Here is a 23401-nt window from a genome sequence, read left to right on the forward strand (position 1 = left end):
TTTTGAGACAGAGTCTCACTCTGTTACCAGGCTAGAGTACAGTGCTCTAATCTCAGCTCACTACAACCTCCGCTTCCTGGGTTCAAGCAATTCTCCTGTCTCAGCCTCCCAAGTAGCTGGGACTACCGGCATGTGCTACCACACCCAGCTAATTTTTGTATTTTTAGTAGAGACAGGGTTTCACCATGTTGGCCAGGATAATCTCGATCTCCTGACCTTGTGATCCACCCGCCTTGGCCTCCCAAAGTGCAGGGATTACAGGCGTGAACCACCACGCCCGGCGAGATCTTTCTTAATATAAACATTTACACATAAATTTCCCTCTTGGCACTGCTTTAGCTGTATCCCGTTAGTTTTGGTATGTTGTGCTTTCATTTTTTGTTTCTATTTTTTTTTTTTTTAGATGGAGTCTTATTCTGTCACTCAGGCTAGAGTGCAGTGGCATGATCTTAGCTCACTGCAACCTCTGCCTCCCTGGTTCAAGTGATTCTCCTGCCTCAGCCTCCTGAGTAGCTGGGATTACAGGTGCCCATTACCACACCCGGCTAATTTTTATATTTTTAGTAGAGACAGGGTTTCACCATGTTGGCCAGGCTGGTCTCCACCTCCTTATCTCAAGTAATCTGCCCACCTCGGCCTCCCCAAGAGCTGGGATTACAGACGTGAGCCACCACGCCTGGCTTATTTGTTTCTAATTTTCTAATTTCTCTTGTGACTTCTTCTTTGACCTATTGGTTAAGAGTGTATTGCTTAATTTCCACAAATTTGTGAATTTTCCTGTTTTCCTTCTGTTATTGATTTCTAACTTCATCCTGGTATAGTCAGAGAAACTACTTTGTATGTCTGTCTCTTAAATCTATTGGCACTTGTAGCCCAACATATGGTCTATCCTAAACAATGTCCCATGTGCACTTGAGAAGCATCTGTATGCTGTTGTTAGATAGAGTGTTTTGTATTTCTTTTTTTTTTTTTTGAGACGGAGTCTTGCTCTGTCACCCAGGCTGGAGTGCAGTGGCGTGATCTCGGCTCACTGTAAGCTCCGTCTCCCAGGCCCACACCATTCTCCTGCCTCAGCTTCCTGAGTAGCTGGGACCACAGGCGCCCGCCACCGCGCCCGGCTAATTTTTTGTATTTTTAGTAGAGACGGGGTTTCATCATGTTAGCCAGGATGGTCTCGATCTCCTGACCTTGTGATCCGCTCGCCTCAGCCTCCCAAAGTGCTGGAATTACAGGCGTGAGCCACCGCGCCCGGCCAAGTGTTTTGTATTTCTATTAGCTCTGATTGATTTATTAAGTTTCCTATTTCTGGCTGGGCATAGTGGCTCACACCTGTAATCCTAGCACTTTGGGAAGCCAAGGTGGGTGGATCACTTGAAACCAGGAGTTCAAGACCAGCCTGACCAACACGGTGAAACCCTGTCTCTACTAAAAATACAAAAAAAATAAAGTAAAAAAAATAAACAATAAACAAACAAAAAAACAGAAAAACCAGGCATGGTGGTGCATGCCTATAATCCCAGCTACTCAGGAGGCTGAGGTGGGAGGATCACCTGAGCCCAGGAAGGGAAGTTTGTAGTGAGCCGAGATCTCGTCACTGTACTCCAGCCTGGGCAACAGAATGAGACTCTCTTAAAAAAAAAATAAAAAAATAAAAAAAAGAAGTCCTCTATTTCCTTCTTATCTTCTGTATGGTAGTTTGTGGTTTGTGTGTGCACACACGATTAAGACAAAAAATCTGGAAGTTGAGGTATAGGTAGGACCTGGACATTTGCTTAAAGAATCCTAATTGTCAGTATCTGTAGGTCTTTCGTCTTTGTCTGATCAATTTCCTGGAAGTAGACTCTTTCAGTATCCTGCTTTGGAGGTATACGCTTGACACAGGGCTGGATGCAAACTCATTCCTTTATTTAATCCTTTTATTTAAACATTGCCCCTTACTTCTGTCCTTATAGTTGCTTGGTATTCTCACGTCCGAGCCTACCTGGTTCAAAGGTGCCCATTTTCTGTTAAGATAAGGAGGTGGGTGCACAGTGGGGGAAGGTTCTGGGGATCTGCTTCCCGTATAAACCTTCAACCAACCTCCTGTTTTCAACCCCACCCTATACACTTGCTATCAGAATTATCTGGCACTTTCTGTTCCCAATCCTTTCCAGGGTTCCACAGTGTGAAGTGGCTTCCTTCTCACTGACTCTCAGACCCTGTCCTCCACATGCAGTTAGATTTCAGGTTTTTTATCTTTCTCCTACTAAATCAGTTACCCCTTCATCTTCTACAATTGTTGCTCTCTAGTCTCTCATCATTTTCTTTCCTATTATCTGTCCTCGCTGGTTTACATCTATTTAGTTTCCTATACTGACATTTTAGTAGGATTAAAGGAAGGAGTGAAGATGTAAATACTTGAGTTTGATTTTTGTTTATTTGGAAGTGCCAAGAGCCTAGGATCAGCAGAGAAGGCGAGCGACACTTTCAGCAAGGAAAATCGCCTACCTAAAAGTTTAGTTGGAACAGAGAACTCATGAGTCACATGCAGAGCATGACAAGCAAATTGGTTTTGCAGTTTACATTGGACAACTGTAGAAAGTGAGGATCTTGGGGTGGGGAGAGAGTAGCCAAATGGAAAGTCTAAGAGGCCAGAATTGAAAATTTATACTTAGTAACAAAATTATTATATTTTACATTTTATGGCACTAGCACTTATTTTTTGGAGACGGGGTCTCACTCTGTCACCTAGGCTTCAGTGCAGTGGTGCAATCGTAGCTCACTGTAACCTTCACCTCCTGGGCTCAAACGATCCTCCTGCTTCAACGTCCCAAGCAGCTGGGACTGTAGGAATGCGCAACCATACCCAGCTATTTTATTTTTTGTAGAGACATGGTCTTGCTTTGTTCCCTGGGTTGGTCTCTTAACTCCTGAGCTTAAGTGATCCTCCTAACTCAGCCTCCCAAAGTGCTAGAATTACAGGTGTGAACCACTGTGCCCAGCCCACTTAATCTTTTCACATTATTTTTATCCACAGGACAAAGTTAGTGTTTATTGTAACTGTTTCATGGCTGCGTTAAGCAAGCATAGACGTTAATTGACTTTTCCTAGGGTTACAGAGCAAGTAGCCAAAAGGGAGTAACTCGAGACTGTTGGAGAGAGAAGTCTGGTGAAAGCCATCTGAAGATGATCCCTGAAGAGGTGTGGTGGATGTGCTGGAGGAGACAGAGAAGCTGAAAGGCCCAGGCACCAACCAGGGGCTTAGGCAGGGAGTCCAACTGATTCTCAGTATTTGCAGATTCTGTATTTGTGAATTCACCTACTTGCTAAAATCTATTTGCAACCCCAAATTACTACTTGTTTCCATGGTCATTTTTGGACATGCTTAGAACACTGAAAAATTCTGGTTTCCTGATGCCCACATTCCCAGCTGAGGTTGAAGGCAGCACTCTGCCTCATTTCAACTCATATTAGAAACAAGTGTCCTTTTTGCAGTCTATGTAGTGCTACATTTTGAACATTTTTGATGGTAATTTCGCTGTTTAAAATGGTTTCCAAGAGTAGTACTGAAGTGCTATCTTGTGTTCTTAGGTGCAAGAAGGCTGTGATGTGCCCCATGGAGAAAATATGTGTTAGCAGTATAGCTCATTCAGGCATGAGTTATAGTGCTGTTGGCTACGAGTTCAATGAATTACCGGTCAGCTGATGAGATGTTATGACCAGAGCTACACAGGAACCTAACTCTGTATTTCCTCTAGGAACAATGGTTCTATAGTTCAATATTTGCTAAGTAAGTGTTCACAGTGACTTTACAGAATAACCACCATGAATGAGAATCAACTGTATTTATCAGTGTTATCTTTCAGCTCAGAAGGCCATCTGATTGCTTCCTGAAAACCTAATGGAGCAAACCTAATGGAATCCTATCCAATTTTGTCTCCCTTCATTCCCTATGAGTTGAATGTGAGCATTAATGGTACCCATCTGAGAGCAAAGCATGTGGGCCTGATATAATGTCAAACTTAGGCCAGCCATGGTGGTGCACCTGCAGTTCCAGCTAGTTGGTAGGCTGAGGCAGGAGGATGGCTTGAGCCCAAGAGTAGGGGCCTATGAAATGCTACTGCACTCCAGCCTAGACAATACAGCAAGACCCTGTCTCTTAAAAAACAACAAAACAAAACTGAGGCTTCAAGCATGATGATCATAGTTAAAGGGTTTATAAGAAACAGTTCCTCTCCTACCTGTGTATTTATTGTGTATCTGTTAGGCTGATGGTATCGATTTTTTGTTTTGTTTAGACAGCAGTGTCTTGCCATGTTGCATGATCATGGCTCACTGCAGCCTTAACCTCCTGGGCTCAAGGGATCCTCCCGCCTCGGCCTCCCATGCCCAATTAATTATTTTTTGTAGAGACAGGGTCTCCCTATGTTGCCCAGGCCAGTCTCAAATTCTTGCGCTCAAATGATCCTCCCATCTTGGCCTCCCAAAGTGCTGGGATCACAGGCGTGAGCCAAAGCAACTGGCCTGGTATAGCATTTTAATGTAATCTTCCCCTTCAAACAATTTCTGTCCCGTATCAGTATTTGGCTTCATTATCCATTCAGCTGCTCAAGCCAAAAAAAAGCTAGGAGTCATCCTTGATTTCTTTCCTTCCATCCCCCACACTGGCTCAATCAGCAAGTTCTCTTGGTTCTATGTCTACTGGATATTTCTTTGTCGTCTCTCAGTTCTATCCTTCCCTTCTACACTCTGCTTTCTACTGCCAGATTCCCTGGCAAACTATTAACCTCTGCCAGTGGCAGGCACCAGCAGGGGACGAGACAGTGGGAGAAGGAAGCAGCAGCCACTGCTCTAGTCACCGTAGTGGTGGCAGTACACACCTGTGGTGGTCAGCAGTGCCTGAGTGTGGCACCTCCTCGGCTACTGAAGACCTGGCCCCAGCTGAGCACCTCTGCTACCAGCGCCAGCAATGGCTACCACCCCTTTAACTTTTATGTTCCTCAGTACCCTCCATTCTCCCTTTTGCTCCTTCAGCCTCTACAACACTTTTGGAACCAATTTATCATATTATTACATATTTTTTTTGAGAAAGAGTTTTGCTCTGTTGCCCAGGCTGAAGTGCAGTGGCACGATCTTGGCTCACTGTAACCGCCACCTCCTGGGTTCAAGTGATTCTCCTGTCTCAGCCTCCTGGTAAGCTGAGGTTACAGGTGCCCACCACCACACCCAGCTAATTTTTTGTATTTTTAGTAGAGACAGGGTTTCACCATGTTGGCCAGGCCAGTCTTGAACTCCTGTCCTCAAGTGATCCACCCACCTCAGCCTCCCAAAGTGCTGGGATTCCAGGCATGAGCCACTGCACCTGGCCAATTCCCCATATTAAACACCCTTTTTTTTCTTTTTTTTTTTTTTTTGAGACGGAGTCTTGCTTTGTTTCCCAGGCTGGAGTGCAGTGCCACGATTTTGGCTCACTGCAACCTCCACCTCCCAGGTTCAAGTGATTCTTCTGCCTCAGTCTCCTTAGTTGGGACTATATGCATGTGCCACCATGCCTGGCTAATTTTTGTATTATTAGTAGAGATGGGGTTTCACCATATTATTGGCCAGGCTGGTCTCGAACTCCTGAGCACATGATCTGCCCGCCTCAGCCTCCCAAAGTTCTGGGATTACAGGCATGAGCCACCGTGCCTGGCTAAACACCCTTTGTTAGAAATAACTAGCATGGTTTCAGACTTCCTGACTGGAGCTTGGCTGACATAACTCCAAAATATTTCCTGAATCTGTCCATCTCTACTACTGCCACCCCAATCACCTCTCACCCAGATTACTGCAATAGCTACGCTCCCTGAGACCACAACCAGACAGGTCTGGAGGCAGACAGCCTCAGGAAGGCAGCATTAACTGAAGAGAGACCCTTAGAAAAATTAAATTCCAGCAGAAAAATGATTCCCCTCGACTGCCAATCTTGGAGGATTGGGGTTTCATTTTATTTCACAAAATGTGTTTGCTTTAACTACTCTTCATTTAATGCCCATTACTAAGCAAAGTTCCTGTGTCTCTGCCTTATGCTCAGTCAGCCTTTTCTCTTTCATATTAAATAGCAGAATAATCTGACAATATAATAGAGCATTTGATTTATAAAATTTTTATCCACTAACTTTACGAAGGAAAGAAAACAATTCCATCCCTCCCACAAAAAGGAAATCTTTTAAGCTTTCCTCCCAATCCAAACTCCATGGGATCTCAGAAATTCCAATTCTTCTAACTCAAATCCCCACAGTGGTATAGATGCATTAACTCGCCAGGGACAGCAATCTGAGGCAGGCAGGTTCATTAAACAAACATGTTCTGTGCCCTCTGGCAGAGAGGGCAGCAGGGCATGCACTGGCCCTGAGCCAAGCTGTGGCATAGGCAAGGACATCAAGTAGCTGACAACGATCTGTCCATCTCAGCTGGGGCAGAGGGGCCAGCTCGGCCTTGAAACAGCAGCTTGGGAGCTGTCTCAGCTGAAGGTTAATGTCTCCATGTCTCCAGCTTGGGAGGTGGAGTTGGATGAAGGAGTGAATGCTTTCTTGCCTTCAGCGAGGGCTTTAAAATGCTGCAAGGAAAGAGGAGAGGGAACATTGAGTATTAGGGATATGCTAGTTGCCATATTTTAGCAAGAATTAATTTCTTTAAAATGACCCCCCTTTATTTCCTTCCTGCTTCCATTCATGAGGCCATTGGTTCTCCTGAAAGAATGAGTATCCTCTGCAGATCCTCGGCTAATTTCACCTAAGGCCCACATCTCTTACTTCCCCCCACCCTTTTTTTCCTCCACTTTCCCCTTGAAAACCCCATCCCTGCCTCCTTTGTTCTCCTAATTATGGGAAAGGGCAAAGGTAACTGGGCAGAGACATCCTACATCGCTATAGGATGCAATCACAGCAGGTTCAGAACAGTAGAAACTAGTGATCCTCTCTACAGCTTAAGTCAACCCCTGATGCTTGGCTCACCTGGGAGTTCTTGAATTCTGAGTAGAGGGAAAACAGCAGATGGAGGGACTGAATCCGACTCTTGTAGACAGGGATGTCTAGAATGGCTGAAATGAAGAAGAACTTCCAGGAACAGAACCAAACAAACTCTGGGAATCAGGGGCACTTCTGTTTAGGATAGCCAAACCCCTGGCAGATGGGGTGTCACTATGACTTTGGGGGTTAAATACCCAGCAGGTAGTCACATAAGCCCAACCACCACCTTCGAGTGCTGCCAAAGAGCACAACGGGCTTAACGTGGAAGCTAAAACTCAAGATGCTATCTTCCCAGAGTAAACAAGCCTGTCCAAAAGCCTAGAGCGCCTCTGACCAGAGATGGGGACGAGGAAAGGAAGGAGGAACTCACCGCAGATCATGTCAATGTACTCTGCCAGGCTGCAATCAATCTCTGCTGTGGGCAGGCTCACCTGGAAGAGGCATGGGAAGGACCAAAGTCAAAAGGCTGGTGTCAGTGGTCCCAGAACCACTCTCTCTCTGAAGGAAAAGAGCTTCTAGCATAAGACACATGTTATGGGCTGAAATGTGTTCCCCTAAAATTCAGATATTGAGTTCCTAACTCCTTGTACTTCAGAATGTGACTATATTTGGAGATAACATCTTTAAAGAGATAATTAAGTTAAAACAAGGTCATGGCCGGGCGCGGTGGCTCAAGCCTGTAATCCCAGCACTTTGAAGGCCGAGACAGGCGGATCACGAGGTCACAAGATCAAGACCATCCTGGCTAACATGGTGAAACCCAGTCTCTACTAAAAAAATACAAAAAACTAGCCGGGCGAGGTGGCGGGTGCCTGTAGTTCCAGCTACTCCGGAGGCTGAGGCAGGAGAATGGCGTGAACCCGGGAGGCGGAGCTTGCAGTGAGCTGAGATCTGGCCACTGCACTCCAGCCTGGGCGACAGAGCCAGACTCCGTCTCAAAAAAAAAAAAAAAAAAAACCAAGGTCATTAGGGTGGGCCTTAATCCAACATGACTGGTGTCCTTATAGGAAGAGGAAATCAGGACAGAGACACATAATAAAGGGAAGACCATGTGAAGACACAGACAGAAGATGGCCAAGGAGAGACCCCTCAGAAGAAATCACCTTTGGTGGGGCATGGCGGCTTCACGCCTGTAATACCAGCACTGTAGGAGGCTGAGGTGGGCAGATCGCCTGAGCCCAGGAGTTCGAGACCAGCTTGGGCAACATGGTGAAATTCCATCTCTACAAAAAAATTAGCCAGGTGTGGTGCTAAGTATCTGTAGTTCCAGCTATTTGGGAGGCTTGGGTGGGAGGATCGCTTGAGTCCAGCAGGTTGAGGCTGCAGTGAGCTGAGATTGAGCTACTGCACTCCAGCCTGGGCACAGAGTAACACCCCCCCCCCAAAAAAAAAGGAAGGAAGGAAGGGATGAAGGAAGAAAGGAAGGAAAGAAGGAGGGAGGGCAGGAGGGAGGAAAGGAAGGAAGGAAGGAAAATCAACCATGCCAACAAATTGATCTTAGACAGTATACTGCTGGACTACTAGCCTCCAGAACTATGAAATAATACATTTCTATGTCTAAGCCACTCAGTCTGTGGTACTTTGTTATGGCAGCCTAGCAAAATAATAAAAATGCTACTTTTTCCCCCTGATCGGTATGGAATTGGTCATACATTTTATAGGTAAAATACACTGCCATACTCTTTTCCTGTGGGAATCTGTGAAAAAGAAACGGATACCAAGTTATGGGCAAGTATTAACAGTGATATATGCATTACTTGGTGTTATAATGCCTAATGATCCCAGGACACCATATGAACAGAGAAAATGGGCATGACATCTAACTCAGGTAACAGGCTCTGAATCTAAACAGAGAAACTAAAAAGTCACAGTGTGAACTTTTTAAACTACTGGTTTCTTAAAACTTTTCTCTTTTTACAAAAAATGGAGTACATATAGTTCTGCAACTTGCTATGATTTGCTTTTTTCATTTAACAACATATCACTGTTATTTCTTCGTATTAGAGCAAAATAAGGTTAAATAATATTCCATTGCATAGTATTTCACTGAATGGCTGTACTGCAACCTAGCTATTCAATCCCCTAATCAGACACCTTCCCATCAACTACAGCTTCAAAATGCTCAAGCGACTGTTTCCAAATTCTTTGCGTTTACAATCAATTCCTCATATTAAAAAAAAAAAAATCTGTCTTCATAGAGCTTATATTTTACTAAGAAAGAACAAACTAAATAAATAAAGTCTATGGTACCTTAGAAGATAAGTGTTATCAAGAAGAACCAGGGACAGAGGGCAGGGAATGCTGGGGAGCTGGCGCGGCAATTTAAACATGATGGCTAGGAAGGACCTGTTGGGCATCTTTGTTCAGTTTCCTTTTCTTTTTTGATACTTAAAAAAAATTTTTTTTTGAGACAGAGTCTTGCTTTGTTGCCCAGACTGGGGTGCAGAGCCATGATCTCAGCCTCTGCAACCTCCACCTCCCGGATTCAACTGATTCTCCTGTCGCAGCCCCCTGAGTAGCTGGGATTACAGATGTGCACCACCACGCCCAGTTGTTTTTTGTGTTTTCAATAGAGATAGGATCTCACCATGTTGGCCAGGCTGGTCTCAAACTCCAGACCTCAGGTGATCCACCTGCCTCAGCCTCCCAAAGTGCTGGGATTACAGACATAAGCCACTGCGTCCAGCTCCTTTTACTTTTCTTTTTTTTTTGTAGAGAAGAGTCTCCTATTGTTGCCCAGGCTGGTCCTGAACTCTTGGCCTCAAGTGATCGTCCCACCTCAGCCCCCCAAAGTGCTGGGATTACAGGCTGGGATTACAGGTGTGAGCTACCATGCCTGGCCCAGTTTCCTTTTCTTATTAATATATAAGAGCTCTTTGCTTGGATAGTAATTTTTTCTATTATATACATACATAAAATATTTTTTCTCAGACTGCCACTTTCTTTTAACTTTGTTTATGGTATCTATTCGTATGTAGAACCTTTCATTTCTACGAGTTTAAACTGTCACATTTTCTCCATCATGACTTTTTTTTTTTTTTTTTGACAGAATTTCGCTCTGTCACAAGGCTGGAGTGCAGTGGCACAACTTTGGCTCACTGCAACCTCCGCCTCACGGGTTCAAGCAATTCTCCTGGCTCAGCCTCCCGAGTAGCTGGGACTACAGGCATTCGCCACCATGCCTGGCTAATTTTTGTATTTTTAGTAGAGATGGGGTTTACCATGTTGGCCAGGATGGTCTCGATCTCTTGACCTCGTGATCCGCCCACCTCGGTCTCCCAAAGTGCTGGGATTACTGGAGTGAGCCACTGCGCCTGGCCTTTTTTTGTTGTTTTAATAGAGATGGATCTATGTTGCCCAGGCTGGTCTCAAACTCCTGGGCTCAAGCAATCCTCCTATCTCGGCCTCCCACTCCATTACGACTTTTTCTTTTTTTTGAGATGGAGCCTCGCTCCATTACCCAGGCTGGAGTGCAGTGGTGCAATCTTGGCTCATTGCAACTTCCGCGCCCCTCTCCGCCCCCGGGTTCAAGTGGTTCTCCCGCCTCAGCCTCCCGAGTAGCTGGGATTACAGGTGCCCGCCACCACACCTGGCTAATTTTTGTATTTTTTTAGTAGAGATGGGGTTTCGCCATGTTGACCAGGCTGGTCCAAACTCATGACCTCAGGTAATCCACCTGCCTTGGCCTTCCAAAGTGCTGGGATTACAGGTGTGAGCCATCACGTCTGGCCTAAGCCACTGCACCCGGCCTCAATATGACTTTTAAGTTTCTTTTACACTGAGAAACACCTAACCATCCTAATAGAATTAAATTTCCCTAAGTTATAAGACACTTGAATTTTTTAAAAAGAGAGAATTAAATTTCTCCTATATTTTATTTCATTTATTTTTTCAGTCATGCTCCTTCTGTATCTCCTATATTTTATTACTTACATGGCTTTATTTTTACATTAACTCTTTTTTTCCCTTCTTTTATTTATTTACTTTTTTTTTTTTTTTTTTTTTTGGAGACAGGGTTTCCTTATGTTGCCCAGGCTGGTCCTGGGCTCAAGCAATCTTCACACCTCAGCCTCCCAAAATGACAGAACTACAGGTATGAGCCACTGTGCCCGACCCACCTTAACTCTTTAATTCATCTGAAATTCACATACATATATGGTTGAGGCAGAAACCTAATTTAATTTTTTTTCAAATAGTCAATTGTCTCACTATACCCTCATTCTATCACCAATCATTTAAAAAACTATCTTTCTTGGCTGGGCACGGTGGCACACGCCTATAATCCCAGCACTTTGGGAGGCAGAAGTGGGTGGATCATGATGTCAGCAGTTCAAGACCAGCCTGGCCTACATGGTGAAACACTTCCTCTGCTAAAAATACAAAAATTAGCCGGGCACAGTGGCAGGCACCTGTAATCCCAGCTACTTGGGAGGCTGAGGCAGGAGAAGTGCTTGAACCTGCACGGGGGCGAAGGATGCAGTGAGCCGAGATCACACCACTGCACTCCAGCCTGGGCAGCAGAGTGAGACTGTGTCTAAAAAAAACCAAAATCTTTCTTTCTTATATATCGAATTACAATATATACATGGGTTTCATGTGTTATCATTAAAAAGTTAATGAAATCTCAGCAATTTGGGAGGCCAAGGCAGGCAGATCACTTGAGCTCAGGAGTTCAAGACCAAGACCAGCTTGGTCAACATGGTGAAACCCTTTCTCTACTAAAAATACAAAAAATTAGCATGGTGGCATGGTGGTGAGCACCTGTAATCCCAGCTACTAGAAAGGTTGAGGCAAGAGAATCACTTGAATTGGGAGGTGGAGGTTGCAGTGAGCTGAGATCATGCCACTGCACTCCAGCCTGGGCGACAGAGTGAGACTCCATCTCAAAAAAAAGAAAGTTAATGATCTCTGGGCGGAGTGGCTCGTGCCTGTAATCCCAGCACTTTGGGAGGCTGAGGCAGGAGGATTGCTTGAGAACAGGAGTTTGAGAACAGCCTGGGCAACAAAGCAAGACCTCATCTCTACCAAAAATTTAAAAACTGGCTGAATGTGGTGGTGCATGCCTGTGGTCCCAGCTGCTGGGAAGGCTGAGGTGGGCGGATCGCTAGAGCCTGGGAGGTAGAGGCTGCAGTGAGCCATGATCATGCCACTGCACTGCAGCCTGGGAAGAGCAAGACCCTGTCTCCAAAAAAAAGAAAAAAAAAAGATAAAGTTGCCAATAGGCCGGGCGCGGTGGCTCAAGCCAGCACTTTGGGACGCCGAGACGGGCGGATCACGAGGTCAGGAGATCGAGACCATCCTGGCTAACACGGTGAAACCCCGTCTCTACTAAAAAATACAAAAAATTAGCCGGGCGAGGTGGCAGGAGCCTGTAGTCCCAGCTACGCGGGAGGCTGAGGCAGGAGAATGGCGTAAACCCAGGAGGCGGAGCTTGCAGTGAGCTGAGATCCGGCCACTGCACTCCGGCCTGGGCAACAGAGCGAGACTCCATCTCAAAAAAAAAAAAAGAAAAGAAAAAGTTGCCAATAATAATAATGAGGGAAGAGAAAAAACACTGGACCCTAGAGCGAATACCATATTTTCTTATCTTACCTCCGGCTACCTTCCACTCACCTTGCCCAAAAGCTCTTCAAAGTCTGGGGACCATTCCTGCATCAGTGTGTCAATGTCGGGCATGGGCCTAAAAGTATAAAGGTAAATATGAACAAGAAACATGAAATGATAACATCAGCAACCTCTGGATCAGCATATTCTAGGATGAAGGAGAAGTCTTCAATCTGCACATCAGGAAGCCTTCAGGAGAACCTAGACTGGGCATACCAAAGTTACCCAGGCCTGGGGTTTGAAGGAGCTAGCTAAGTAATACTAGAGAAATTACCATCTTTATGTCTACAATCTCAGCTAGCAGTTGCCAGGATCCACAGGACCTCAGGTTGATCAAATATGTTCCCAGCCTCTGGGCCTCTTCTCAGGAGCAATAGTTCACAGGTGGTGAAGATTACTATGTGTTACTGTTGTAAAGAATGTGGTATTTCTTACCTGGTGTAGTGCACAGTCGCAGGGGGCTTAGAACGGTGTAATTCAGAGATGCTCTCAATCCACGTGTCAATGGCTTTGGGATTCTTTTCTGCATCTTCCAGGCTTTTTACTTTCATATGTTGCTAGGAAAATAAGGAGAAAGCCTAGCTGATGGCACTGAAGTAGCTCTCTTGTTTTTACAGTGTCCTCATTATATCCACTGTTGTTTCATATTCAGGCTTGCAGATGGCAGCCGCTGCCACATGAAACAGCAGTCAAATGAAGGGGACAGGAAACCCTGATAAAATCTGCTGAAGCCAGGTCAGGCATGGCGGCTCACACTTGTAATCCTAGCACTTTGGCTGTCTGAGGTGGGAGGATCACTTGAGACTAGGAGTTCAAGACCAGCCTGGACAACACAGTGAGACCTTGTCTGTACTAAAAATTAAAAAACTAGCCAGACGTGGTGGTGTATGCCTGTGGTCTCCGTTACTTTAGAGGCTGAGATGGGAGGATTGCTTGAGCCCAGGCGTTTGAGGTTGCAGTGAGCTACGATTGTGTCACTACACTCCAGCCTGGGCAAGAGCGAGATCCTGTCTCAAAAAAAAAAAAAAAAAAAGCCAGGCACGGTGGCTCAGGCCTGTAATCCCAGCACTTTGGGATGCCAAGGCGAGCGGATCACGAGGTCAGCAAATTGAGACCATAATGGCTAACACGGTGAAACCCCATCTCTACTAAAAATACAAAAAATTAGCTGGGCATGGCGGTGCGCGCCTGTAGTCCCAGCTACTTGGAGGCTGAGGCAGGAGAATGGCATGAACCCTGGAGGCGGAGCCTGCAGTGAGCCGAGATCGTGCCACTGCACTTAAGCCTAGGCAACAAAGCGAGACTCCGTCTCAAAAAAAAAAAAATCAAGTGCAGTGGCTCACATCTGCAGTCCTAGCACTTTGGGAGGCTGAGGCAGGAGGATCACTTGAGATCAGCCTAGGCAACATAGGGAGAACTTTGCCTCTACAAAATAAAAATTGAAAAAAAAACAACAAAAAAAACCTAGCCAGGCATGGTGGCACACACCTGTGGTCTGTCCCAGCTACTTGGGAGGCTGAAGTAGCAGGATTGCTTGGGCACAGGAGATTGAGGCTACAGTGAGCCACAATCACACCACTGCACTCCAGCCTGGGTGACAGAGCGAGACCCTGTCTCAAAAAAAATAATCATTTGCTGGAGCCATGGAAAGGGGATAGGTCAAAATGGCAGGACTGACCATAATGAAATACTATTTAGGCGGGGCTTGGTGGCTCATGCCTATAATCCCAGCACTTTGGGAGGCCGAGGTGGGTGGATCACCTGAGGTCGGGAGTTCGAGACCAGCCTGACCAACATGGAGAAACCCTGTCCCTACTAAAAATACAAAATTAGCTGGGCATGGTGGCGCATGTCTGTAATCCCAGCTACTCAAGGCAGGAGAATTGCTTGAACCCGGGAGGCGGAGGTTGTGGCGAGCCAAGATTGCGCCACTGCACTCCAGCCTGGGCAACAAGAGTGAAACTGTCTCAGAAAAAAATAAAATAAAATAAATACCATTTCACACCTACTAGGATGGTTAGAATAAAAAATACAAACAAAAAGTATTGGTGAGGATGTAGAGAAACTGGAACTCTCATTCACTCCTGGTGGGAATGTACAATGGTACAATCACTTTGGAAAACAGTTTGGTAGTTCTTCAAATGGCTAAACATAGAGTTTCCACATGGCCCAGCAATTCTACTCCTATGTATATACCCAACAGAATAACAATATATACCCACACAAAAACTTGTATACAAATATTTAAAGCACTATTATTAATAAGAGTGGAAAGAACTAGAGAATGAATAAAGAAAATCTGGTAAATCCACACAGTGTATATTATTCAGCCGTAATAAAGGAATGAAGTCATTACCAGGGTCTAGGAGGAAGTGGGAGAATGAGGAGTGAATATTAATGAGTATGAAGTTTCTTTTTGAGGTGATGAAATATTCTAAATTAGGTAGTGGTGATGGCTATACAACTGTGATTATATTAAAATAAGCTGTACAATTTAAATGGCTAAACTTGCTGGTATATAAATTATATATAAATAAAGCTGTCATTTAAAAAATAGGGCTGGCCAAAAGCGATTGCCATCTCTTTTGATAGGCAGTAAGTCAACTGTATGAGTGCCAGCAAGGCCTCCTCCGCTCTTGGCTCTCTCCAGCTGGAGCCTATACTAAGCTAGTATCTTACCGTGATGTTGTGCTGCTTAGAATTCTCTGTTAACCAGAGTGAGAGCACTGTAGGGTCTGACTGCTTTGTAGAAGGTTCATCCAATACCAACAGGCCAAGGTTGTCAGGCTTTCCGTCAGGACGTGGGACCTGGTTAAGGAAAAGGTAAGAAAGCAGAAAGGAACACGTTTCCAGTAAGTTAAAGAGGAAGAACTCTTCTGGTTCATCATTATTACTAGTATTAAAAGCATGCTTATCCTGCTGTACTCAATACTATCCAGAAAAAAATATATGATCCATAGCAGCTTAAATATAAACCTGTTGTCCTAGATAATTAGGAAGCAAATACATGACAAACAATGTATAATGAGATATTAAGTATTACTTAAGAGCAATGAGTATAAATTGGAGTTGAGAGCAAGGTTAAGAACTCCAATGAAATGAACATGACTAGCCAATGCTAGTCAAAGAAATTAGGGAAACTGTTAAGAGTAACAGGGGCATCAGAAGAAACACTTAAGGAGTCATTTTCAGTATGTACTGACTATACCTTTAAGAATGCATCAATATCCCCGACAGCTGGGATAAAATCAGGAATGAAAGGCTTCAGTTTGTGGTCCAGGTCAATCAACTGAGGTGTGTACCTAGGAGATATTGCCAAGGGAAGGTGGAGACAGTCAGAGAAAATTACTTTACTATTCAGGCTAAAAAAAATCTACAGAGAATGGCCCTGTTTCAGACTAGAGGTAGGAAAGGTTTGGGGCAAGGTAGGGATAGTGGGGTATGGTGGGAGGTCCTAGTACTCACCTACTGATGTACTGGAAGAGTTCCTTAATCTCAGCAGAAACTGGCAAATGCTCATAATCTGCAGGGTCATAGGCCCTGGGAAAAGGAAAATAGTTTGTTCGAGGTGGCCAGAGAAGAGCAGAGGTGGCAGGGTCCTAGGTACTGCTGTGTTACTGACTATAGGGACATGATCCTAAACCTAGCTTCTGCCTCTCCAATATCTGCCTTTCCTGGTGGCTTGCAAGGCAACTTTAAAGTTGATCATACTTAACTCTCAATTATCTCTGACTCTGAAGGACAGAGGTGCAGAAAATCCAAAATATAATATTTTTTGATGTTAAAATGTAGCATAAATGGTTCACCCTTTTTTAATGAAAGGATGACAAGAAAAGGTACAAGAGATTTTAGGGCTGGGCATGGTGGCTCACACCTGTAATCCCAGCACTTTGGGAGGCCAAGGCGGGCGGGATCACCTGAGGTCAGGAGTTCAAGACCAGCCTGGCCAACATGGTTGAAATCCTATCTACTGAAAATACAAAAATTAGCCAGGTGTGGTTGCACACACCAGCAGTCCCAGCTACTCAGGAGACTGAGGCAGGAGAATCGCTTGAACCTGGGAGGCAGAGGTTGCAGTGAGTCAAGATAGTACCACTGCACTCCAGCCTGGATAACAGAGCAAGACTCTGTCTCCAAAAAAAAAAAAAAAAAGAGAGAGAGATTTAAATAGCTGACATGAAAATAGTTTGCACCAAGAAGAAAAGAAATTTTTATACAAGTGTTTTTAGCAGTGTTATTTTTTTTTAATTTAATTTATTTTTGAGATAGGGTCTCACTCTGTTGACCAGGTTGGAGTGCAGAAGCCCAATCATAGCTTATTGCAGTCTCAAACTCCTGGGCTCAGGTGATTCTCCTGCCTCAGCCTCCTGAGCAGCTGGGACTATAGGCACACACCAGCACGCTAGGCTAATTTTTAAAAAATTTTTGGGCAGCCAGGCACGGTGGCTCATGCTTGTAATCTCAGCACTTTGGGAGGCTTAAGTGGGCAGATCACGAGGTCAGGAGATCGAGACCATCCTGGCTATCGTGGTGAAACCCCGTCTCTACTAAAAATACAAAAAAATTAGCTAGACATGGTGGCGGTTGCCTGTAGTTCCAGCACTTGGGAGGCTGAGGCAGGAGAATGGCAGGAACCTGGGAGGTGGAGCTTGCAGTGAGCCAAGATCACACCACTGCACTCCAGCCTGGGCGACAGAGCAAGACTCTATCTCAAAAAAAAAAAAAAAAATTTGTAGAGACGAGGTCTTGCTATGTTGCCCAGGTTGGTCTTGAACTCCTGGCCTTAACCAATCCTCCCACCTCAGCCTCCCAAAGTGCTGGGATTACAGGCTTGAGCCACCATGCCTTGCCACCACCTTTCAGATTTACTCAGCAAAATCTCATGTAATCCCCAAGCCCACAAATGTTTCAGATAGTACAAGTGATACTATAGGACTAGATGAGGTAGTGGAGTCAGAAAGGGAGGAAAACTCATTATTATGTTGGGTTTCTGAGACACCTGAAAATCCTAAATACAGGAGATCAAAAGAGATGCTGGAATTTCACTTCTAACTGACGTCCTCCCACTCCAGTGTTTTGAAGGAGGTATTCTGAAGAACACCCTGGGCTTGGGTGTTCTTTCCTCACCCTTCCAGAGGGGCTCCATGCTCTTCATCATCATCATCAGAATCAGAATCAGTTTCAGATAAATCATCATCATCATCATCGTCATCATCATTTTCACTAAAGCCCCGTTGAGGTGTCAACTGTGAGGTCTTCTTCTTCTCCTGAGATAGGGCAGGGCAGGCATAGAAAGCTTCAAGTAAAAAAAATCAAACGTACCTATGCCCAGTTCTCTATTGCTCTAACCAATACCCCAACCACCTGGCACCTAATCACCAGAAAGAGAAGGGAGCACTTCCCAGAAGGGGCTTGAGAGCCTTCTTCTGCCCCTGCTCAGCTACAAATGGGGACTCCACTTGCTAGAACCATATTCCATTTCTCTACTTGAGGCTGGGGTATAGATTCCATCTAATTTTATCTACTGTACATATTACTTAGATCTTCAGCGCTCTGCATACACTTTAGACAGCTTCGGCCCAAAAAGCTATGGACTTTCAAAGAAGAAGATGGCAACTCTAGTTATTTTGGAAGAAAATCGGGGAAGATGAAGTGGAAATAGAAACTTTAGGGGTCTTAATACTCACAAAGACCATAGAGAGGAAATCTAGTACTTAATTTGCAAGACTGCCCAGCGTAAGCTGCTTGAAACTATCAAAAGAAGAAAGTTCAAAATTAACCTTGTGCCCATCTAACCAGCAGTTCCAGAGACTATGGACTTTCCATTTTTGTTCAGTGATATTTCTCTTCATGGAGTATCTGACCTATCATATTTCCCTTCCCTTACCCCATAAATTACATACAGTGACTACACATTCTCTCTCAAGATAAGCAGCTCTTCTGTCCTTGGCATTATAACCTACCTTTCTGTGCTTCTGGCTCTCTCTGTACCATCCCACCCTCTCAAGTCCATGAGAAGGGGTCTGGTGGCACTTGAGACTTTCAGAGGCAGGTGGAACAGGGTCCATGTCTTTGCCTCTGTGGCCTGGAGCCTGTGGCATGCCCTCCCTTAGGACCTGAAGGATGACCAATTGGCCCCCTTTAAAAGCAGGTTTTCAAAACTTGGTTTCTATATATCACATGTCTTATACTGAGGTTAACACGTTTGATTCCAGTTGTTTAAAATTAATTTGTTTTTATGGTAAAGCAGCTATTGGCACACAAAATTGTGACACGTTACAGGACACCTAAAACTGCTTTTGGTCACATTTTGCTCTAAGAATAACAAATTTATTATACGTAGATAAAAGTATATTCTAACTAAGCTGTAATATGCATGGCAGATAATGAAACACAGTTGCAGAATTTATTCAGTGACTATGCCTTATTAGTATATGATTGATAAGAACTTTCTAGAGCATTCTTTCTCAATTCAAGATTTGCCAAAATTATTCTTAGTCACATAGGAAGCAGTTTTGGCACAGGGAACTTTTAAGAATATTGTCAGCCTGGGGCGGTGGCTCACGCCTATAATCCCAGCACTTTGGGAGGCCAAAGTGGGTGGATCACGTGGTCAGGAGTTCGAGACCAACATGGCCAACATGGTGAAACCCCGTCTCTACTAAAAATAAAAAAATTAGCCAGGCGAGTTGGTGCAGGCCTGTGGTCCCAGCTATTCAGGAGGCTGAGGCATGAGAATCGCTTGAACCGGGGAGGTAGAGGTTGCAGTGAGCTGAGATCGTGCCACTACACTCCAGCTTGGGCAACAGAGCGAGGTGACTCTGTATCAAAACAAAACAAAAAAAACCATTAAAATGCAGCCATCAGGCCAGGTGCAGTGGCTCACACCTGTAGTCCCAGCACTTTGGGAGGCCGAGGAGGCTGCATTGAGCCAAGATCATTGCACTCCAGCCTGGGTGAAAGAGCAAGACTCCATCTCAAAAAACAAACAAACAAACAAACAAACAAACAAAAAAAAACAGGCCGGGTACAGTGGCTCATGCCTGTAATCACAGCACTTTGGGAGGCGGAGGCGGGTGAATTGCCTGAGGTCAGGAGTTCAAGACCAGCCTAACCAACATGGTGAAATCCTGTCTCTACTAAAAATACAAAAATGAGTCAGGCGTGGTGAACCTGTAATCCCAGCCACTCAGGAGGTTGAGGCAGGAGAAACACTTGAACCTGGGAAGCAGAGATTGCAGTGAACCAAGCAACAAGAGTGAAACTCCGTCTCAAAACAAAACAAAACAAAACAAAAAAACATAACCTTTGGATAATGTGCTAAGGCTAAACATAAATGGTTGTTTTTTGTTTTTTTTTTCGAGACGGAGTTTCGCTCTTATCGCCCAGCCTGGAGTGCAGTGGCACGATCTTGGCTCACAGAAACCTCCGCCTCCCGAGTTCAAGTGATTCTCCCGCCTCAGCCTCCCGAGTAGCTAGGATTACAGGCACCCATCACCACGCCCAGCTAATTTTTTGTATTTTTAGCAGAGACGGGGTTTCGCCATGTTGGGCAGGCTGGTCTCAAACTCCTGACCTCAGGTGATCCGCCCGCCTCGGCCTCCCAAAGTGCTGGGATTACAGGAGTGAGCCATCGCGCCCGGCCAACACAAATGGTTTTTAAGAAATCACATGTACAACTCTAAGGTCCTACATGTTTCTAGAGAGATGGGCATCTTGCCATCTTTCTTACAGAAGTAGGGTGGTTCTCTAGGTTCACAGAATAACAGCAGCCAGTATCTGGGTCTTAAGACCTCAAAATTAAAATCTCTTTCACAAAATACTGACAGTATCACAAATATTGATAATGAAAAAATGCCTAGACTAATAATTTCAAACTCGCTTTAGCATAAAATTACCTGACCTGCTTCCTAAAAAATATAAATTCCCAGGCTTTTACTTTTGAGATTCTGGGGTGGGACCGGGAATCTGTATATTTTATTTATTTATTTATTTATTTATTTTTTTTGAGACAGAGTTTCGCTCTTGTTGCGCAGGCTGGAGTGCAATAGCACGATCTCGGCTCACCACAACCTCCACCTCCTGGGTTCAGGTGATTCTACTGCCTCAGCCTCTGAAGCAGCTGGGATTACAGGCATGCGCCACCACGTCTGGCTAATTTTGTATTTTTAGTAGAGACGGGGTTTCTCCACGTTGGTCAGGCTGGTCTCGAACTCCCGACCTCAGGTGATCCACCCGCCTCCGCCTCCCAAAGTGCTGGGATTACATGTGTGAGCCACTGCACCCAGCCAGGAATCTGTATATTTAAAAATAAGTATCTCAGTTGAGCCTTATAATCAAGAAAGTTTGTGAAACACTGGCCTACATTACATGAAATTCCTCACCAAAGTCAATTGTAATAGTAGGCTTTATTCCTGAAGAAGGGTCAAAATCTCAAGGTTCTTTGTAACTGATTTTCCTCCATGAGCTCAAAGGTCCCTAACCACTGAAGGTGAGTGTTCAAGAAATGTTTAGCATTAAACTGGTGTAATCTCTAACTACTAAAAACCCAAAGCAGAAATTCTACAAGAAGCTGTGAGTATTACTGTACCTTGTTATTTTCCTCTTCATACTCATCACTGCTGTTATCAGCCATAGCCTTGTTAGGAAGATGGGCAGAATGAGGAAGTCCTTAGAAAAAAAAAAGGTTTTCCTTTAGATTATTGTTAAAATGATTTTTAAAGACAAATATTTTTTAGTTTGTAACATTTTATGCTCTAACCATTTTATAAAACAAGGTTTATTGGAACATCTAGCTAAAAAGACAGGAGACTGAATTCTAGTCATGGCTCTGCCAATTCAATTCAAGATATATTTACTAAATATTACTATGCTTAAGGCATTGGGTTAGACATTATACTAATCAAATTATCAGCCATTACATAAATAATATAAACTCTGGCCAGAGGCAGTGGCTCATGCCTATAATCCCAACACTTTGGGAAGGGGAGGCAGGGGGATCACTTGAGCCCAAGAGTTTGAGCCTAGCCTGAAAAATATGGCAAGATCCCATCTACAAAAAAAGAAGAAGAAAAAATTAGCTGGGTGTGATGGTGTGCGCCTGTGGTCCCAGTTACTCGGGAGGCTAAAGCAGGAGGTCTGCTTAAACCCAGGAGTTTCAGAAGTTTGAGGCTGCGGTAAGCAGCGTTCAGTGTTCATGCCACTGCACTCCAGCCCGGGCAACAGAGTGAGAGTCTGTCTCAAAAAAAAAAAGGAAAGACAAAGAAAAAAATATACACTCTGCCCTTAGTTTACACTAGTAAAGCACAGAGTGCTGAATTTATACCAAGAGTGGGTTTGAAGACAAATTACTTAAAAAGATTTTGCCTTTCCACCCCCTAGTGCTGCTGTGCCTGCAGGTCTCTGTCGAGCCGCGGACGCAGGTCTCTGTTCCACAGGATGGGGTTTGCTAAAGTTGTTAAGAATAAGGCCTACTTTAAGAGCTATCAAGTGAAATTTAGAAGACGAGTGGGTAAAATTGATTACTATCCTCAGAAACACTTGGTGATACAGGATAAAAATAAATACAACACACCCAAATACAGGATGATAATTTGTGTAACAAACAGAGATATCATTTGTCAGACTGCTTATGCCCATATAGAGGGGGATATAGTCTGTGCAGCATATGCACAAAAACTGCCACAATATGGTGTGAAGGTTGGCCTGACAAATTATGCTGCAGCGTATTGTACTGGCCTGCTGCTGGCCCACAGGCTTCTCAATAGGTTTGGCATGAACAAGATCTACGAAGGCCAAGTGGAGGAGACTGCCAATGAATACAGTGTGGAAAGCATTGATGGTCAGCCAGGTGCCTTTACCTGCTATTTGGATGCAGGCCTTGCCAGAACTATCACTGGGAATAAAGTTTTTGGTACCCTGAAGGGCGCTGTGGATAGAGGCTTGTCTATCCCTCACAGTACCAAATGATTCCCTGGTTATGATTCTGAAAGCAAGGAATTTAATGCAGAAGTACACCAGAAGCACATCATGGGACAGAATGTTGCAGATTATATGCGCTACTTAATGGAAGAAGATGATGATGCTTACAAGAACCAGTTCTCTCCATACAAAAAGAACAGCGTAACACCAGACATGATGGAGGAGATGTATAAGAAAGCTCATGGTGCTATACAAGAGAATCCAGTCTATGAAAATAAGCCCAAGGAAGAAGTTAAAAAGCAGAGGTGGAACTGTCCCAAAATGTCCATTGCTCAGAAAAAACATCAGGTAGCTCAAAAGAAGGCCAGCTTCCTCAGAGCTCAGGAGCGGGCTGCTGAGAGTGAAATCAAACAATTTTCTATAAAGATTTTTCAGATAAAGACAATAAACTTATGGACAGGAAAAAAAAAGATTTAACCTCTTTCAGTCTCAGTATTCCCACCTCTAAATGGGTCACTAATATTTCTCACCCCGGCCTCTTATAAGGATCAAATGAAAAAATTTACGTGCAAGGAACTGACCCAGGGCCTGGCAAATAATAGTCACAAGTTTGAACCTGAATCAGTAAGCAAAGATAAGAGCAACTTTTAAATACTCTGAACAATTAAAAGTATAATTAATGCCAGGCGCGGTGACTCACACCTGTAATCCTGGCACTCTAAGAGGTGGAGGCAGGCAGATTGTTTGAGCCTAGGAGTTCAAGACCAGCCTGGGCAACACGGCGAAACCCTGTCTCTACAAAAAATACAAAAATTAGGCCAGGCACGGTGGCTCATGCCTGTAATCCCAGCACTTTGGGAGGCTGAGGCGGGTGGATCACCTGAGGT

At 44.4% G+C, this 23401-nt stretch overlaps 1 protein-coding gene and 1 pseudogene across 3 annotated transcripts in view; one reads left to right on the plus strand and one right to left on the minus strand.

Annotated features, from left to right (window-relative positions):
• Positions 1 to 6108: 6108 nt before the first annotated feature.
• Positions 6109 to 23401, minus strand: part of IFT46 (intraflagellar transport 46) — a 21890-nt gene continuing 4597 nt past the window's right edge. The window contains exons 3-13 of one of the 3 annotated variants that reach the window (XM_011964882.1): positions 21184 to 21263; positions 18557 to 18709; positions 17721 to 17860; positions 16059 to 16133; positions 15802 to 15895; positions 15273 to 15401; positions 13029 to 13150; positions 12603 to 12669; positions 7360 to 7420; positions 6975 to 7060; positions 6109 to 6577 (exon numbers count right to left, since the gene is read on the minus strand). In XM_011964882.1, the coding sequence (XP_011820272.1) occupies positions 6482 to 6577; positions 6975 to 7060; positions 7360 to 7420; positions 12603 to 12669; positions 13029 to 13150; positions 15273 to 15401; positions 15802 to 15895; positions 16059 to 16133; positions 17721 to 17860; positions 18557 to 18709; positions 21184 to 21228 (1068 nt within the window). In that variant the 5' untranslated portion in view covers positions 21229 to 21263 and the 3' untranslated portion in view covers positions 6109 to 6481. Of the gene's footprint in view, positions 6578 to 6974; positions 7061 to 7359; positions 7421 to 12602; positions 12670 to 13028; positions 13151 to 15272; positions 15402 to 15801; positions 15896 to 16058; positions 16134 to 17720; positions 17861 to 18556; positions 18710 to 21183; positions 21828 to 23401 lie in introns of all 3 variants that reach the window. The other 2 variants (XM_011964883.1, XM_011964884.1) reach the window with 2 other exon arrangements.
• LOC105528291 lies at positions 22017 to 22991 on the plus strand (annotated as a pseudogene).

This window comes from Mandrillus leucophaeus, unplaced genomic scaffold, assembly GCF_000951045.1.
Source record: "Mandrillus leucophaeus isolate KB7577 unplaced genomic scaffold, Mleu.le_1.0 Scaffold71, whole genome shotgun sequence".
Lineage (NCBI taxonomy): Eukaryota > Metazoa > Chordata > Mammalia > Primates > Cercopithecidae > Mandrillus > Mandrillus leucophaeus.